General features: G+C 38.2%; 1 protein-coding gene across 1 annotated transcript; it reads left to right on the top strand.

Moving 5' to 3' along the window:
- Positions 1–9,023: 9,023 nt before the first annotated feature.
- Positions 9,024–13,132, top strand: LOC113062261 (myelin-associated glycoprotein-like). The gene is made up of 8 exons (XM_026231997.1): positions 9,024–9,206; positions 9,299–9,625; positions 9,706–9,972; positions 11,034–11,297; positions 11,429–11,725; positions 11,912–11,996; positions 12,518–12,572; positions 12,742–13,132. Exons 1-8 carry the CDS (start codon positions 9,149–9,151, stop codon positions 13,060–13,062), a joined length of 1,674 nt encoding a protein of 557 aa, XP_026087782.1. The 5' UTR covers positions 9,024–9,148; the 3' UTR covers positions 13,063–13,132.
- Positions 13,133–19,078: the final 5,946 nt, after the last annotated feature.

Genomic DNA, 19,078 nt, shown 5'->3' with positions numbered 1-19,078 from the left:
CCAGTGGTAGTTTTCTAGGCAAACATCAATGCCATGAATTTTATGCGAGCAGCTATTGGAAGCCAGTGCAAATTGATAAACAGAGGTGTTACGTGTATTATTTTCAGCTTATTCAAAATTAATCTTGCTGCCTCGTTCTGGATTAACTGTAAAGGTTAAGGGAAAGGGAACTGGCTATATATATATATATATATATATATATATATATATATATATATATATATATATATATATATATATATATATATAAATTAAGTGTAAATTATGAGCTCACAGGCTTTTCTGACATATGGTGCAGACAAGTGATTTAGTTTATTCCAAGTGGCAGTAAATAAAGTTTAATAACACTAAAATATTCTTCATCAGTTACAATTTTATATATATTTTCCTTATGTATCTTAATTGTTATTGAACAATGTTTTTACATAGAAAAGTAAATGTTTTATACAATTATTTGTATATGTTCGAAGTTTATTTTAATATGATAATTCATATATATTATTGCACTTTATGACCCCTTAAAATATAAAAATAAATGTTCATTGTGAAATTACAAAGATGAGCACACTTTGCAGTCACACTTTAGGTGTCTTTAAATACTATGTAAAGGCTATAAAAAGTATAATTATTGCATACAATGTACTTATGTTCATGTTGTATTGCAAAACACTTTGTTTGCTATTGAGGTGGAATATGGGAAAGATTAAGGAAAGGGTTTGTGGTTTGACTGTAGATTAATTATGGGTTACGGAATAGATAGGGTCAACAGTCTAATTACATATGTGTTTACAGAAATTAATTACAGCTGTAAATACATGCAATTATTTTTACATATAAGTACAATGTAAATTGAAATGGAAAAATCTAAAAACATTTTAATTAGCTGCATTTATAGGAAACCGCAATCAAATATTGACATGTTTAAGGGAAAAATAACAGAAATATTTAGTAATAATAATAATCTGTGGAGACTTTAATATTGGTTTGCTCAACCCACAAGAACACAACAAAACTACAGAGTTCATTAATTTGATTCATAGTACCGGTTTGTATCCCTCAATCACTCGACCAACCAGAATTACAATAAATAGTGCTACATTAATTGATAACATCTACCAACGTCATTGAATATAAAGTTAAAAGTGGTCTAATAATAAATGACGTCAGTGACCATCTGCCAGTTTTTGCAAACATACACACACTAGGACCAGGAAAGTGTGCGGAAAAGTGTACGTAGATAAGGCAAATAAAGTTTATGATTCATTTTTGACTGTTGTAACATCACTTTATGAAATAAATTGTCCTTTAAAAAAATAAGTAAAACTGAAATCTGATGAAAAACCGTGGATAACTAATGGAATATTAAATGCATGTTAGAAGAAAAAAAGTATTATATAATGAATTTTTAAAGAAGAGGACAAAAGAAGCAGAAAATAAATATAAGATATATAAAAACAAACTAACCAGAATCATGAGAAGCAATACAAATAATTATTATAGTAAACTACTGGAAGACAACAGAAACAATATAAGAAACACCTGGAAAGTGCTGAATGAAGATAATATAGAAGTTAAGGATATGACCTACCTTAGATGCAAATAAATTTAATGATTTTTTATTGGTCCAGGCTTAGCTGAGGGGTTTGCAAAGACTGGCAGTATAAATGATGCGCTAAGCAAAAATGTAAATATTTATATATCTATGTTTGTTAGTTTTCAAAAATACTAGAAAAAATATTCTCTAAGAGGCTTGATAACTTCATTACTAAACATAGTATACTGTGTGATCAGCAATATGGTTTCAGGACTAATAGGACAACCTCACATGCACTTATTCAATTTGTGGAAGAAATAACAACAGCAATAGAACAAAAAAAATTTGCAGTAGGGATATTATTGGATCTTAAGGAAGAATTTGATACAGTAGACCACATTTTCTTGTGGTATTTCATATTTCAAAGTCAAAGAAAATTACCGGTGGTGTCCCCCAGGGGTCAGTGTTGGGTCCATTGTTGGTTAACTTGTATATTAATAATGTGTGGGACATGTCCAAAACACTTAAAACCATTTTATTTGCTGATGATACTAATTTAATCTGTTCTGGAGAAAATCTGGAACAACTCTTGGATACAATGGAAAATGAATTACAAAAAATGAAGAGCTGGTTTGATGTAAATAAACTAACACTGAACTTAAGTAAAACCACCTATAGAGCACCAACTACTCCACTGTTTATTAAATTAAAAGCACTAAAATTCAGAGATATTGTTAACTTCAAAACTGAACAAATTATGTATAAAATAAATAATCAATAGCTATCGAACAGTATGTGAGAAAGCAAACATCACTTAAGAGGAACATTTGTATTTAAAAAGAAATCTAAGAACAAATTCTAAAGATCACTGCGTCACAACCAAAGGAGTTATTGTATGGAACAGCTGCAGTGAAGAGATGAAATCATGTACAACAATGAGTCATTTTAAAAGACTATTTAAACTAAATATATATTAAAAAATTACAAAAAGGACTCGAGGTGATAGTATTGTGTACAGGTTCATTGTTCTATATGTTAAAGGGTTAGTTCGCCCAAAATGAAAATTATGTCATTAAAGGGGGGTGAAATGCTCGTTTTCACTCAATATCCTGTTAATCTTGAGAACCTATAGAGTAGTACTGCATCCTTCATAACTCCAAAAAGTCTTTAGTTTTATTATATTCATAAGAGAAAGATAGTCTTTTGCGTAGGCTTTTGCGTTGAGAGCGTTTGGAAGCTGTGACATTACCGTGAGGAAAAAAAACCATCATCCAAAACAAACCATGGCTAACAGTCAGATTCAGCCGTTTATTTATGATCCAGAATCAGATCCCGAGGCTGAAACTGAACGAGAGCAGCAGCAGCAACGACTCGCTCCGAGCGGGGCTCGAACCCGGGTCTCCGATGGGAGGGGACGCACTAACAAGGAGGCAGAGATATTTTAAGCAGTTTTACTCACCGCCTGCGGTTCCAACACACGATCGTGACCCTTTTTTGTTGGGATTGCATCATCCTTAAGAAATAAATGATACGCAAATCCGTCGTCAATTTCTTCGAAATATAGGGAACAAACAAAAACACTTGCACAACTCCATTGATGCTCTGTAAAAATAAACTCCATCCACTGGTCCCTTAATTGTGTTTTTTCTTTGGTAATCTGTGCAGGGTTGTCTTGCCCTGGCAACCAAAAACACACTCCTTTTGTGACATTTCGTGACGCTCTTGCTCTGATCAGTGAATGTCTGTGCTCTCAGTGCTCTGCTCTACTGGAGCGTGCGCTCTTCCGGGAGAAGTGCCCTTAGGACCCATATGAGGAAATTCCGCTCCATCTAACGTCAAACAGAGCCATACTCGAAAAAAACTTTCCGAAACTTGTGACAAACCGGAAGGAGTATTTTTGGAACAGAAATACTCCTTCAAACGTACAACTTAATTTTTGAAACTTTGTCCATGTTTAGCATGGGAATCCAACTCTTCTAACAGTGTAAAAAACTCAGTATGCATGAAATAGCATTTCACCCCCCTTTAATAACTCACCCATATGCTGTTCCAAACATGTAAGACCTTCTTTTATCTTCGGAACACAGTTTAAGATATTTTAGATTTAGTCCGAGAGCTCTCAGTCCCTCCATTGAAGCTGTGTGTACGGTATACTGTCCATGTCCAGAAAGGTAAGAAAAACATCATCAAAGTAGTCCATGTGACATCAGAGGATCCGTTGGAATTTTTTGAAGCATCGAAAATACATTTTGGTCCAAAAATAGCAAAAACGACGACTTTATTCCGCATTGTCTTCTCTTCCGTGTCTGTTGTGAGAGAGAGTTCAAATCAAAGCAGTATATCCGGTTTGCGAACGAATCATTAAGTTCACCAAATCGAACTGAATCGTTTTAAATGGTTCACATCTCCAATACACATTAATCCACAAATGACTTAAGACTTAACTTTTTTTTATGTGGCTGACACTCAAACAAACCAATATCCCGGAGTAATTCAAGGACTCAAACAGCACAATGACTGAACTGCTGTGAAAATGAACACCGAGCCGAGCCAGATAACGAACAATAGACTGACTCGTTCACGAGTGAAGAACCGGTTGCATCGGTGTTCGGATCACCAGTAGTTCTTTCGGACAGTTCGATAAAAAAAAACGGTTGAAGAAAACGGTTCAGCCCGTTCTTTCGAGCTCATAACACTAGCACAGAATCTGTTCAGAATCAATCACCAAAAGAATCAGTTCAGTTCAGACGCTCTGTGTGTCGGTCTGCTTCACGCTGAATCACACATGCGCAGTATCATCAGCTCCTCGGTTCACGAATCAGACGCGTCTGACAGAAACGGTTCTTGACTCGTGAACGAGTAAATGTTTTGTTCGTTATCTGCCTCGGCTCGGTGTTCATCTTCTGTTCTCTCTTCACAGCAGTTCAGTCAGTGTACTGTTTGAGTACATGAATTACTCAGAGATATTGGTTTGTTTTAACTCAGAGGGAGTGTCTGCCACATTAAAAAAGTTAACAGCTTAAGTCATTTGTGGATTAATGCATATTAGATATGAGAACCGTTTAAAACGATTCAGTTCGATTTGGTGAACTAAATGATTAGTTCGCGAACCGGATATCCAGACTGCTTTGATTTTAACTCTCTCTCACACAGACACGGAAGAGAAGACAAAACTGAATAAAGTCGTTGTTTTTGCTATTTTTGGACCAAAATGTATTTTCGAAGCTTCAGAAAATTCTAACTGACCCTCTGATGTCACATGGACTACTTTGATGATGTTTTTCTTACCTTTTTGGACATGGACAGTATACCATACACACAGTTTCAATGGAGGAACTGAGAGCTCTCAGACTAAATCTAAAATATCTTAAACTGTGTTCCGAAGATAAAAGGAGGTCTTACATGTTTGGAACAGCATAGGGGTGAGTTATTAATGACATAATTTTCATTATTAGGTGAACTAACCCTTTAAGTCTAGTATGGATGTGTTATTATTTGATTTGCTATAGATGGATGGAAATGAAGAAGATATATATATATATATATATATATATATATATATATATATATATATATATATATATATATATATATATATATATATATATATATATATATATATTGAGAGAGAGAGAGAGAGAGAGAGAGAGAGAGAGAGATATTCAAAATAAACAACTACTACTCTACTACTACTAAATTCATGTATCTACAAATAAGTGCACTGTATCAAATTATTAATTTATTCACATTGACTTAGGTGATTTGTGCGAATGTATGCTTGATCTATGAGCAGATTTTGAACAAAGGATACACAATTTTAAAGAAGTCTCAAAATACGGCAATTCTTAAAAGTTAGACATTATCTTTTGTGAATGTGTCCTCTGGTGTCTGGTCCAGCACACTACATAGATGATCAGTCGGATTGAGATTTGGGAAATTTGGAGGCCAAGTCAACACCTTGTACATTTTGTCATGTTCTTCAAACTATTCCTGAAATCATGCATTATCCTGCTGAAAAAAAAAAAAAGCCTGTGAAGGGGTCTACATGGTCTGCAACAATCTTTAGGTAGTTGTTTAAGTCAAAGGAACATCTGCATTAATGCCTGGACCTAAGGTTTCCCAGTAGGACTTGCTGCCATCTCTATAGAACACATAAGGAGCCGACCATCTACCTGATTTAAAAGAGTCAGACCTAACAATCATTCTTTTTCATCCATTGCTCCATGGTCCACTTCTGATGCTCACACGCATATTGTAGGTGCTTTTTGACAATGGACAGGGGACATCATGGCTCTCCGGTTTGTGTATTCTTAGAAAAAAAGGTAAAAAGCTGTCATTTGGGTAGTACCTTTTCCAAATGTACACTTTTGTACCTTTTAGGTACTAATTTGCATACTATATGTTATAATATATAACTTTAAGGTACCATTATGCACCCTTTAGGTAAAAAGCCTACCTTTTGTGACAGCCTTAGAACTTTTCTTAAAGTTCAGTTAAACCGCCCCATTCACCAAAATGCCATGCTTTGTTTGATCTGACGCCTTTCTGTGATGTCCAGCAATCTGAGCTCCAGTAGCTCTTCTGTAGCTCCTCATCTCGATGTTAAAACATATCATCCCACCTAATTGCGAAATACTGTAGTTTAAAACATTTTCTCATACTGGTTGATTTTTTTATTATTAATTATTGATTTTTATTGTTGAGCTTTATTTATTTTAATATAACCTCACTGTGACATTCTGCAGTCATGGAAAGAGGAAGGTATTGAGTGTCAAGTACAATATAGTTTGTTCTGTTTGTTTGCAGAATGATGTTAACAGAGACACCCACTGCTGAAAAGAGGAAGGTGTAATAAGTCAAATATCAGTCATGCATTGTTCCTGCATACAGCACAGTGACTTCCAGTATAATTTTTTTTTTTATCACAACAGTCGGCTTTACTCTTTACCAATATTCAGAGGATTTCTCGAACATTACCACACTTCTCTGGTAAGTGATTTAATATCAGTAGGATCTACAGGATAGTTTATTGTCAGGTGTGTTGATTCTGATGTTTTAGATTGTTTTATTCTGTTCATTAATCTCTAAGTCAAATGTTTGTTTATAAACAACAAATAATAGATTTCTTTTTGGCTTCTGTTAGTCTGTCTTATTTTGTCCTGCAATCAGCTGCACTCTATTACTCTTCATATTAAAGGTTATTCATATCAGCTCTGGATTTAAAGAGTTTACAAGAACTGTGTATATTCAAAAACTGTTTATTAATTAAGAATCCCAAAATCCAAGTTATTTAAAAACATTTCCAAAATTATTTAAGAACTCATTTGCTTATCTGAAATGTTAACCATTCTTATTTTTACTTTTTGTTCTGTGCACACATTGAGGGCTTGTGTTAATGTAGAGGATTTTAGGGCTATATGTAACACCCCAATTAAAATCCAATGGTAAACTTCAACAAAAGAGTGTACTAGGCACAAAACAAATCTGAATAAAAGGAGCTAAAAGGCTTACAAAACACAAGGTAATGAACTGAATACAGACAGGTGTGATCTTATTAATGAAAAACCATGGAGAGAGGTCAATTAAACTACTTCTACTACATTAGGAAGCAAAACTACTGCTATATGAAGCTATATATATATTGATTGTACTTGTGACTCTACACCTTATCTGAGAGAATTTTCCTGTGAAACAAATAGCCGTGGTCTCACTGATGAAGCAATGTTTTTTTAATGGAGATAACAATACATAAAATGGGGTACATATACAATGAGGTACAAAGATGTACTGTACCTTTCTACCCAGTTTTGTACCTTTTTTTCCCCTTAGTGTACAGACGGTTTGTTTCAGATGATTAGCGATTATGAGAATAATATTTATCATTCCAGAACAACAATGTTGAATGTGTGTTTGTATATTGTTCCTGTTTGTCATTTTTTTGATGTGATATATAATTTCTGCTTAGGTCCGACCATCTTTTAATAGCAAGATGAGCGTGGTGGAGAAAACCTGCATTTTAATTTTTCTCTTACAAGGTGTGTGTTTCTCTCCTTTACCTGCTTTAATAAGACATTTGTAAAATAAAAAAGTAAACAACTAAACATTTCTCATAAATGTGCGTTTCATAATACCTGTGTGTTTAGTCAGTTGTGCATAACTATATCTACTGTAAATGTTTTAGTTGCAGAGATGTTAAGTATTTGTGTAATAGTGTTTTACTTATTTATGTTCTGTTAAAACAGAATATACATTTGCAAGAATACAAATAATACTTTTGACTTTATTACAATTTCATGTTAAAATTAAGTACAAGTTGGAGGCAATAGCCTTGTAGGCAGCGTGTTGACATGTAGTGCCATTTTGCTTCGAGCATCCCGAGTTTGAGTCCTGGCTCACAGACCTTTCAAGATCCCATCACCACTCTCTCTCTCTCCCACTTCGCTACTGTCCTATCAAATAAAGGCAAAAAACTTTCTTTGAATCTAACATGCCAGTCATGCTCACAACAATTTAATTTTTATTTAAAGAACCATTTAATTTTATTTGAAAATTAGAACGTGTGCATCAGAAATTTGAAAATAAAAAATAAAAAAACCCAATGAACTCTAAACTGTCTCCTGTGTAAAAAGTGTAATTAAAAATATCAGAAATGTTTTTACTTTTTTCTATTAAGTACAATTAAACATAGATTTATTTTTTAAACTTATATTTATTTATAGGTACACTGTAAAAAGTGCTAAGTTGACTTAACTTACGGTAAAAAGATTGAGGAAACCTAAATTAATTGTCAAACTCAACTTTTAAAAATGATTATTTACTTAATAATTTTAAGGCAACAGGCTTCCTAAAATTTTTAAAGTTAAATCAACTTTTTACAGCTTTTTACAGTGTACTTAGACTTTTAGGCTGTCAAATATTTGAAATAACTCTGTACTTTAACTTAAGTAGAGTTTCCGATTACCTTAATATTATTAAAATTTTATTATTTTAGAAATATGTTAATACAACCTGTAAAATAAAGACCAAATGCATAAATGTAATAAAGGTTTAAATCAGTTATGTTGTGTTTTACCTTTATTCTTTACGTTTTACCATGTTGCAGTTCTGATTTGCAGTATTAATGTACTATCCACTTCAATTCACACAGACTGTTTATAGATTTTATCATATTTTTAATGCTTTAATATAACATTAAAATTTTGACTGAAATGTTAATGAGGTCTGTTTGTAAGCTGGAAATCCTAATCAATAAAGGGTGTGTGTTGCTTTACTTAATAGTATTGTGTGTGTGTGTGTGTGTCATAAGGTGTTTACTGTAGAAAATTCAAAGTCACTCTGCCAGAGAAGATTGAAGCTCTCAGTGGATCCTGTGTGATCATAAAGTGCACTTTTGAGATTGAAACGAAATATGACCAACACCTCAATGAGAATGATGCTACAGGACTGTGGCTCAAAGATGGAACTAATGATGTTACACATCAAGTGTTTAACTCCAGAGATCTCAAACCTAAACACTTTAATGGGAAAATAACTGGAAAACTACATGAGAAGGACTGCACCACTGTCTTTTATAATGTTAGTTCAAAGCACAATGGTAAATATTACTTCAGGATTATGAGTGGAGATCTGAAATACACCTACAAACAAAACTTCTCCACTATAAAAGTCATTGGTGAGTGATTTGAGCCTTTTATTTCTAAACAAATGTGTTAAATGTGGGTTTTAAAAGTTGCCATGATTATCATTTTACTTTCTCTATTTCAGAGTCTCCTCCCAAACCCAGAGTGCAGCTGTCTGTGGAGCAGAAGGAGGTGCAGGGTCAGGAGGAGGTGTTGGAGGTGTTGGAGGGGAGCTCTGTGAGTCTGCGCTGCTCTGCTGAGACTCTCTGCTCCTCTCCTCCACCAACTCTCACATGGAGCTCCACTCCCAGAATCCCCCTCAGTGAGAGCAGCAGACTACAGGAGCTCATCTCTGATCTGAACTTCACTGCTACTCACCGTGAGCACGGAGTCACTTTCATCTGCACTATAACCTACCAGCTACAGGACAAGAACAAAACAGAACAGGACAGCATCGCACTACATGTTCAGTGTAAGTCATGCTTTTTAGTTTTGACTTGTGAATTATAATATTTTGATTTTTATTGTGAGGCCCTATTTTTTTCTCTTCAGATTCACCCAAAAACACAACAGTGTCTGTGATTCCCTCCAGCTCTGTGTTGGAGGACAGTTCAGTGACTCTGATCTGCAGCAGTGATGCAAATCCAGCAGTGTTGAACTACACCTGGTCCAGAGAGAGTGAAGGACAGTTGAAGCAGCTGCAGACTGGAGACACTCTTACCTTCAATAGGACCGACCCGACACACAGAGGCTGGTACCACTGTACAGCTCAGAACCAACACGGCAGCCAAAACTCATCAGTGATGCTGGACATTCAGTGTGAGTAATATATAACAGCCGATTTACCTCCAAACATTCATTAGCACCTAAAAGTGAATTATAAAATGAAAGGTTATAACACTGCTATCGTGTAAAAGTGCAAGTATAGTTGCTATAAAAATGTTTATGTTGATTAAATGAAAGCCTTAATAATAATTAAAAAGCCTCTAGATTGTTAAGTTAACTAGTTAACCTTCCAACATTGCTTAGTAATATGTTGTTATTTAGTTTTTTCTAACCACCCTATGAAGGCAATATTTTCACAAGGAAATAATATTTTATCAGCCAAAGATAGTAAAAAAACAACACAAGATTCAATAGACTGATGTGCTGTGAAATGTAGATACAGAAATGTTTATACGTTTGAAATGTTGGCGGGTCAATTAGAGTTTTTCATCTCTAGTCTTGAAGTGCCAAAGTACTATTTATTTTCACATTTTGTAAAAACAAAACCTGTTAACTGTAAGTCATGACATGAAAATTACTTTTACAGCTAAAATTGTTACAAATCCAGAATACTTCAGAGCACAGACTTAAGTTTAGTAGTTTTTTTTAAAGGTGGAACATCACAGATTATTGTAGAAGTAATTAAATGTTATAAAACTTCATTTATAAAAGCTTATAGAAGTTTATGAAAGTATACAGTATAACAATACATAGTGATTTTTTTTAAATATTTTATATGGTTTGAGTGATCTGAACCATTTATTTCAAAATATTTATGAAGTACATGTCCTATTCAGGATCTATCCATCACTTTAAGACTAAAGATATATTATATACAGTTGCCCCAAAACATATTTGAACACTTTTGGATACTTCAGCCACACACAATGTCTAAATATATTATTGCATTAGATAAAACATCAAGCAAAATGGTATCTACTTTGATTTCAGTTTGGTTTTGTAATCTAATGCAATGGCAATAAATGAAGCTTGCATCCAAATACCAATGTAACTGCCTGAAATTTTACCTGTCCCTTATTCCTCAGTTATTTCTTCCTTTATTTATCTTTTCACTTTATCTTTTTTATCTTCTCTCTTTATCTTTTTCTTCTCAGATGCCCCAAAAAACATGTCAGCTTTAGCGATTCCCTCCAGCTCTGTGTTGGAGGGCAGTTCAGTGACTCTGATCTGCAGCAGTGATGCAAATCCAGCAGTGAACTACACGTGGTCCAGAGAGAGTGAAGGACAGATGAAGCAGCTGCAGACTGGAGACACTCTTACCTTCAATAGGACCGACCCGACACACAGAGGCTGGTACCACTGTACAGCTCAGAACCAACACGGCAGCCACAACTCATCAGTGATGCTGGACATTCAGTGTGAGTAATAAAGGAACAGAGAAAATCTTTCAACCAAGTGATCGCATGCAATATAAACTGCATACATGTTTTTACTAAGAAAGATTTCCAGGTGTGCTGCTCAGACCATTCTCGATCTTTCTCTCTATTAGATTTTCCTCAGATCTCTACTTCTTCCAGCTGTAGCAGAACTAATGTAACTGTGTGTTTCTGTGAGGCTGATGGAAATCCCTCTCCTGAACTGGAGTGGCATCTGTCTGGACGTCCTGTCACTAACTCTTCAAACACGTTCATCAGTGAAGAGCGATTGAGCAGCACAGTCTTGAGGAGCTCCATCACTCTCCATCAGTCTCTCACAAACACATCTACTCTGCAGTGTGTCAGCAGAAACACTCGAGGAACTGCTAGTTATCTGTTTCATCTGGTTTTCATCACTGGAAATGCTCCAGGTAGATTAAAATTGAACAATTAATCTATTTTATTTCTTGATATGGCAATACATCAACTATGCTGCTGATTTTTTTTTTTTTAGTGAATGGACAAATTATTCAGATTTTTTAATATTTAATTGATATCAGTAGTTGCTCTCCAGAATACAAAACGTTTCCATGAACTGCAGCTTTTTTATTTAATAGGGTTTAACGTGTATTTCCTACTGGTTGGGATTGCAGTTGGAACTGTGTTTATGGCAATCTTATGGGTCACAACACTACTGTACAAGTAAGTAGACAAAGTGAATGCCTGATGTAAAAACAAGAGTATAATTTTAAGCTTAAGAAGGAAAAATCACAAAGGAAGTCTATAATAGACAGTAATGAGTTAAATGTGAAAAACAGAGACTATTGCTGAAGTCTCCTGGTTTTCCAATAATCTCCATTTCCCAGAAAAGACTCTAATAATCTTGTATGTGTCCACTAGAATTTCAGAGGAGATATCAACAATGTCTCTGATTACAGTTGTGTCAGATTTGATGATTCTGGTCTGCAACCAAAATTATTTTTGCATTTTGTAAAACGCTTCAAGATCAAATGATCTGGGTGATCTACATTCAGCATATAACTGTATGGACAAACTTTATGTCCAAAACGTAATTGCAAATCTAATATTTATTGTATATTCCTTATGTTTCACTATATTTAAAGTCTCCTGATCTATGAAAGAGAAACACTCTGAGCAATTACATTTTCTGATAAACAAGATACAAGCAGTTTTAGGTTTTTCATTCTAAATGATTTCTGTAGATGGTTCTGCGGGGCTCAAAGGGGAGATAAAGCTGGACTGATTCAGACTGATGGGGTATGTTACAATTGATCAAACACACACATGCTATTCATTCATAAATATGCCAAACTCACAAACACCAAACTACTTTTACACGCAATTAGTTTCTCAACGCACTGACAAATGTCAAGTTTCTTGTGAGTAAAAGCTCTCTACTGATTCTGCATTTCTGTTCATTCACTAGGCTGATTCGGTGGACAGTAGGGGAGAGCCTTTTTACGCTAATAAAGTTATGATGTCACCAGTTGAAGACCCCACACTAAATCACCCAGAAACCCTACATTATTCAACAATTAGCTTTATAAATACCAATCTGGAGTCAAACAACATCAGAGGCATTTCTTCGCTTACTACTGATTATGCTGTGGTCCGATATTTTGGTCAAAATGTAGAAGATGGTGAGGAAAAGAGTAGAAAGCTTTCCTCAATGCCACATGGAGAAGACATTTATCAGGTTCCTCACAAAGCAGCAGCTGAAGCAAGACAGGTGCAGATGTGGACATAAAGCAAAGTGAATCTACTAAAGCATGAAATATTTGTAGAAACATTGAATTTTAAATTAATTCAAATAGGGATTTATAGCACAAAATAATATGTATTTTCTTTCATTGAAAAAACTAAACAATAAAACATATTAAAATTACACATTTGTAAGTCTTAAGTTTGTGTAAGTTATTTTCCAGCTATATGACAGTTATACAGTTTTTCTCACATATGCCAGGATTTAGTTTGTCAAAATATTAAAAAAGTAAATTAGTGACAATTACTAAAACATATATCAACCTACACCATATGATAAAGTGTGACTTTCTTTAAATGAAGTAAGTTTAGTTGCAATAGTCCATAATGCCACAGCCACCTATTTTGCATTATGGTTATATTGCAACAGATATTGGCTTTGTTCTCAAAGATTCAATTATCTTTATTTATCTTTGCAAATTTCCATGAGTGATACATATGTATTATATTTGAACTTTGACCAAGTTCAGTGCATCAGCCTGAACCTCCCCCAAACTGTTATGTTAGTTAAATGTTAGTTCTTCCTTATATACATAGCCAGCTGTTTGTGTCACAATTATAAATGTATTTATTTATTTGTTCATTCATTCAGTCATTCATACATACATTCTAAGTCAGTAAACGTGTGGTAATAATAATAATAATAATAATAATAATATATTATATTATTATTACAGATACAGTATTGTGGTGCACAATTATGAAGAGCTTTAAAAGTGAGAAGTAAAATCTTATTATCTACTCGATATTTAACAGGACGCCAGTGAAGATGGTAGAGAACTGGAGCGATATGCTCAATGGAGGAGGTTCTAGTAATATAGTAATTATACGGGCAGATGAATTCTGGACCGACTGAAGTTTGTGAAGGAGTTTGTTACATACTGGTAGCCCAAAGAGAAGAGAGTTACAGTAATCAATGCACGGGGTGCCGACAAGAGTAATATTGTTCACATGCTTTTCAAAAGATAAAGTACTATCGAGGACTACTCCCAGACTTCTAACATGAGTAGATGTGGAGATGACAGAGTTATCAACAGAAAGTGAAAAACTGTTTGATTTTGACAAATTAGATTTGGTACCAACAAGGAGAACTTCTGTTTTGTTGATTTTCAGTGTGAGAAAGTTACGCAAAAAACAGGATTTAATCTATTCTAAGCAGCCCAAAAGAGAGGAGGAAAGAAGGGTAGAATTTGGCTTAGAGTACAAATAGAGCTGTCGTCAGCATAGCAATGAAAACTGATGCCATATTTCCTAAAAATATTAACAAGGGGTAGTAAATAAATAATAAATAAAACAGGGCCCAAAACAGAGCTTTGACGAACACCAGCTGTAACAGGTGAAACATATTATCTAAAATTTTTATGTTAAACAAATTGCATGCGCCCAGAGAGATAGGATCTGAACCAACTAAGAGGGATACCGGTAATTCCTACAGAGGGTAATCTATCTGAGAGAACTTGATAAGAAATTATATCAAAGGCTGCAGTTAAATAGAGTAGAATAAGTATAGTTAAAAGTTCAGAATTGGCTGACATCAGCAGATCATTAACAACTTTTACCATAGCAGTCTATGTACTTTCCAAAGGGTACTATGAAAGGGTAGAACACTTTTTTAGACAAGCACGCCCATGGGCGCAAAAAAGAGCGTAAATGCATTTGCTAATTAAACGACGTGGCGCTGGATGGGAAAATGCGTCGCATTGCGCCGATGTATGATAGGGCCCAGGGATGCACAGCACCACACAAACATGCCAAATATATGTCATATGTACATATGTACATGTCATAATGGGTAGTCATCGCATGTATCAGAATTAGGCTGTCTATTTGCTCGCACACGAGCAGTTCCATTTCATCTCAGAGGCGATGTCTTTGCGATTGCCAAATTCCGCAGTGTAAACAGCAAATCCGTCATGGCAAGAGCGCAACTGGCTCTTAAAGGGAATGGAAGATGAGACTCTAGGTGTTTCTCAATGTCAAGGAAGGATCCACGGAAGCCAGTATTTCGAGGATGCTACGTCATCGACATCCGTCGAAGGACTGTTCCAATGTCGAGGATCATTGGAATTTCAACCAAGGACTGAGACCTTCGTTTGAAGAATATCCCATACACAGGAAAGGTGTCACGCTGTCAGTCTCTTTTTTCCTGGGTGTTCCCTAGTGAGCTCACTTCTCCATAGGCACTTCACCATAGGCACTTTAATTCCTCTAGTCTGGTTCTGTCTTCACAGTAATTGCACTCCAATTAAATCGCACAGGTGCTGACAATCCTTTGTCATTAGTCTCCCTATGTATAGCTGTCTTTCTCTGTCATCTGTATGGAGTCCTTACCCTATGTGCCATATGTTCTCGTCTCCCGAGACTTACCCCTACCTTCTCGTTCCTCCGAGTTTGTTCTTACCATCTCATCCGGTTTCCTCTTTTGTTTTGTTTTGTTTGTCTCTCAAGACTGTTTATTTTGTATTTAACCATTTTGTTACAATAAACCATACTTGCATTTGGATCCTACCCTCTCCTTGTGTTTCTCCTAAACCCAATCATCACAGAAGGACTCCATCAAATGGCCGCCAGTCCAGCGGCACAGTACAAGATGGCCGCCAGTCCAGCGCCACAGTATAAGATGGCCGCCGGTCCAGCGCCACAGTACAAGATGGCCGCCGGTCCAGCGCCACAGCACAAGATGGCCGCCGGCCCAGCACCACAGCACAAGATGGCCGCCGGTCCAGCGCCACAGTACAAGATGGCCGCCAGTCCAGCGCCACAACCCAAGATGGCCGCCAGCTCAGAGCCACAGCACAAGATGGTCGCCAGCTTAGAGCCACAGCACAAGATGGCCGCCAGCCCCGCGCCACAGCACAAGATGGGCGACTCAATGCCTGAGTCACCAGTCAAGGGGCCACCAACTCGCCATCATGGAGGGCGGAGGAGGAGGAGACAGGAGTCTGCTGTTCCTCAAAGCCCGGAGGACGCTCCCGAGCGGGCCGTTGTCGTCCAGGAGGACGTTCCCGAGGCGGTCCCCGGTGCTGTTCCGGAGGCCGAGGCGGTGCCCGCTGCTGTTCCGGAGGCCGAGGCGGTGCCCGCTGCTGTTCCGGAGGTCGAGGCGGTGCCCGATGCTGTTCCGGGGGCCGAGGCGGTGCCCGAGGCCGTTCCTGAGGAGGTGCCCAATGCTGTTCCGGAAGCCGAGGCAGTGCCCGATGCTGTTCCAGAGGCCGAGGCGGTGCCCGAGGCCGTTCCTGAGGAGGTGCTCGATGCTGTTCTGGAGGCCGAGGCGGTGCCCGCTGCTGTTCCGGAGGCCGAGGCAGTGCACGCTGCTGTTCAGGAGGCCGAGGCGGTGTCCGCTGCTGTTCCGGAGGCCGAGGCAGTGCACGCTGCTGTTCAGGTGTCCGAGGCCGTTCCCGATGCAGTGACCGAGGCCGTTCCAGAGGCGGTGCCCGAAGCAGAGGCATCTCATGTCTCCACAGGCAGTCCAAAGTCAAGTCAGGTGCCCATTGACTGTTCAGAGTTGAGTCAGTTCTCGGTTGACGCTCTAGAGTCGAGTCAGGTGTTCATGGACCCTCCAGAGTCAGGGTTAGTCACCGTCGACCTTCCAGAGTCAGGGTTAGTTAACGTTGACCCTCCAGAGTCAGGGCTAGTTCCTGCTGACCATCCAGAGTCGAGTCATGTTTCAGTTGTTCCTCTTGAATCAAGTCAAATTCCTATTGACCTTCCCGAGTCGAGTCAGGTGCCCGTTGACTTGCCTGAGTTGAGTCAGTTTCCGGTTGACCCTTGGGAGTCGAGTCAGGTGTTCATGGACCCTCCAGAGTCAGGGTTAGTCACCGTCAACCTTCCAGAGTCAGGGTTAGTTACCGTTGACCCTCCATAGTCAGGGCTAGTTCCTGCTGACCATCCAGAGTCGAGTCATGTTTCAGTTGTTTCTCTTGAATCAAGTCAGGTTCCTATTGATCTTCCCGAGTCAAGTCAGGTGCCCGTTGACTTTCCTCAGTTGAGTCAGTTTCCGGTTGACCCTCCAGAGTCGAGTCAGGTGTTCATGGACCCTCCAGAGTCAGGGTTAGTCACCATCGACCTTCCAGAGTTAGGGTTAGTTACCATTGACCCTCCAGAGTCAGGCCTAGTCACTGATGACCTTCCAGAGTCAGGACTAGGTACCATGGTCTTTCCAGAGACAAGGCTAGTCACCGGTGATCTTCGAGGACTGAGTCAAGTCACTGGTGATCTTCGTCCTCCCATTGGGCCGAACACTAAGACGTGGTGGTCTTCCGCTCCACCCTGGGAGACTCAGGCTTCGACCACGAGGAAATGGTGGTCTTCCGATCCACCCTGGGAGACTCAGGCTTCGACCACGAGGAAATGGTGGTCTTCCGCTCCGCCCTGGGGGACTCTGGCCTTGACCACGAGGACGTGGTGGTCTTCCGCTCCGCCCTGGGGGGGCTTCTGCCTTGACCACATGGGTGTGATGGCCCTCTGTTCCGCCCGGGTGGGCATCACTTAATGTCCTCCATGTACCCATGTTTTTGTGTTTTTGATTTCATTTGTTTTTCTATTTATCTCCTTCTTTGGACCTGGCCCTCCGTCCCTCCCCTTCATCCTCCGCCGGTCCACCACCCTCCTGGACTCCTTGTTTTGTGTTACACTTTCCTGCCACTTTCCTTTCCATTCCATCTGGTTGTTCCGTCTCTGTTTTTTCCATTTTACCTGGTTGTCCTGTCTTTGTCTCTCCATTCCACCTGGTTGTTTGTCTCTGTCTGTCCATTCTATCTGGTTCTCCTGTCCCTGTTTTCTGACCCTCCGTCCCTCCCCCTAGTCTGCCGCCGCTTCACCTCCCTCCTACCTCTTTTTCTGTTGGGTTTTCCAGGGTTTCAGGTGGAGCATCTGGGAGCTGCTCCGTAGGGGAGGGGGTAATGTCACGCTGTCAGTCTCTGTTTTCCTGGGTGTTCCCTAGTGAGCTCACTTCTCCATAGGCACTTTAATTCCTCTAGTCTGGTTCTGTCTTCACAGTAATTGCACTCCAATTAAATCGCACAGGTGCTGACAATCCTTTGTCATTAGTCTCCCTATGTATAGCTGTCTTTCTCTGTCATCTGCATGGAGTCCTTACCCTATGTGCCATGTTCTCGTCTCCCGAGACTTACCCCTACCTTCTCGTTCCTCCGAGTTTGTTCTTACCATCTCATCCGGTTTCCTCTTTTGTTTTGTTTTGTTTGTCTCTCAAGACTGTTTATTTTGTATTTAACCTTTTTGTTACAATAAACCATACTTGCATTTGGATCCTACCCTCTCCTTGTGTTTCTCCTAAACCCAATCGTCACAAAAGGATGCATATGTTTATCCTTCGCGCTCTTCGCGCTCTCAAATCACCCACAATGCTATGCGTGCAGCTTTGCTATCTAACGTTAGTTCAAAAATTAAAAAATGTTGAACGTTAACGTAGTCGGACCGTTAACGGTTTTTATTTACGTTACCAAACATTTGTTATAACTGTAGTAAATATGAGTAAAGTTTGACATTTAAATGCCAGTACAAATTACTACCATATTGATATTGTAAATTATACAAATACAAATGGTTAACTGAACCAGACCTGTCATTTAACAATTGGTTGCGTCAACGGCATTTCTTTTATAAATAACTAGTTAAATTGTCCAAAGTAATTTAATGATACCATTCACAGTGTTATTCAAACGGACCTTTTCACTGACGTAATGACGCAATTACGTGCACTTGCTAGCCTGTTCCATTTACGTGTTCTCATATTTGCTAAAGAGGAGTCTCACCTAGCCTCTGAAGGAAGTGACTTGGAAGGATCAGTCCTACCAATGAAGTATCCTTGACATTGAGAAACGCCTTCTGATTAGTTCATTGCACGTTACGCCCCCAAACACACCCATTACTCATTAAGAGAATAGGGACAACCCATTTAGACCATGCGCCCTGGCGCGACAACCATTTTTCCGTAGTTAAAATAGCAAAACTGGGTTTGGATGCGCCCTGAGTGCATTCTGGGT

This window comes from Carassius auratus, chromosome 4 (assembly GCF_003368295.1).
Source record: "Carassius auratus strain Wakin chromosome 4, ASM336829v1, whole genome shotgun sequence".
In the NCBI taxonomy this organism is placed as follows: domain Eukaryota; kingdom Metazoa; phylum Chordata; class Actinopteri; order Cypriniformes; family Cyprinidae; genus Carassius; species Carassius auratus.
Note: the sequence above shows the minus strand (reverse complement) of the source record. Positions and strands in the feature narration are given on the sequence as shown.

Excerpts from the sequence above, each read along its gene's own strand:
- LOC113062261 (XM_026231997.1), top strand. The coding sequence starts at position 9,149 with ATGAGTGGAGATCTGAAATACACCTACAAACAAAACTTCTCCACTATA. Across the intron at positions 9,207-9,298 it reads CTCCACTATAAAAGTCATTG|AGTCTCCTCCCAAACCCAGA; the intron begins GTGAGTGATTTG and ends TCTCTATTTCAG. Across the intron at positions 9,973-11,033 it reads AGTGATGCTGGACATTCAGT|ATGCCCCAAAAAACATGTCA; the intron begins GTGAGTAATATA and ends TTTTCTTCTCAG.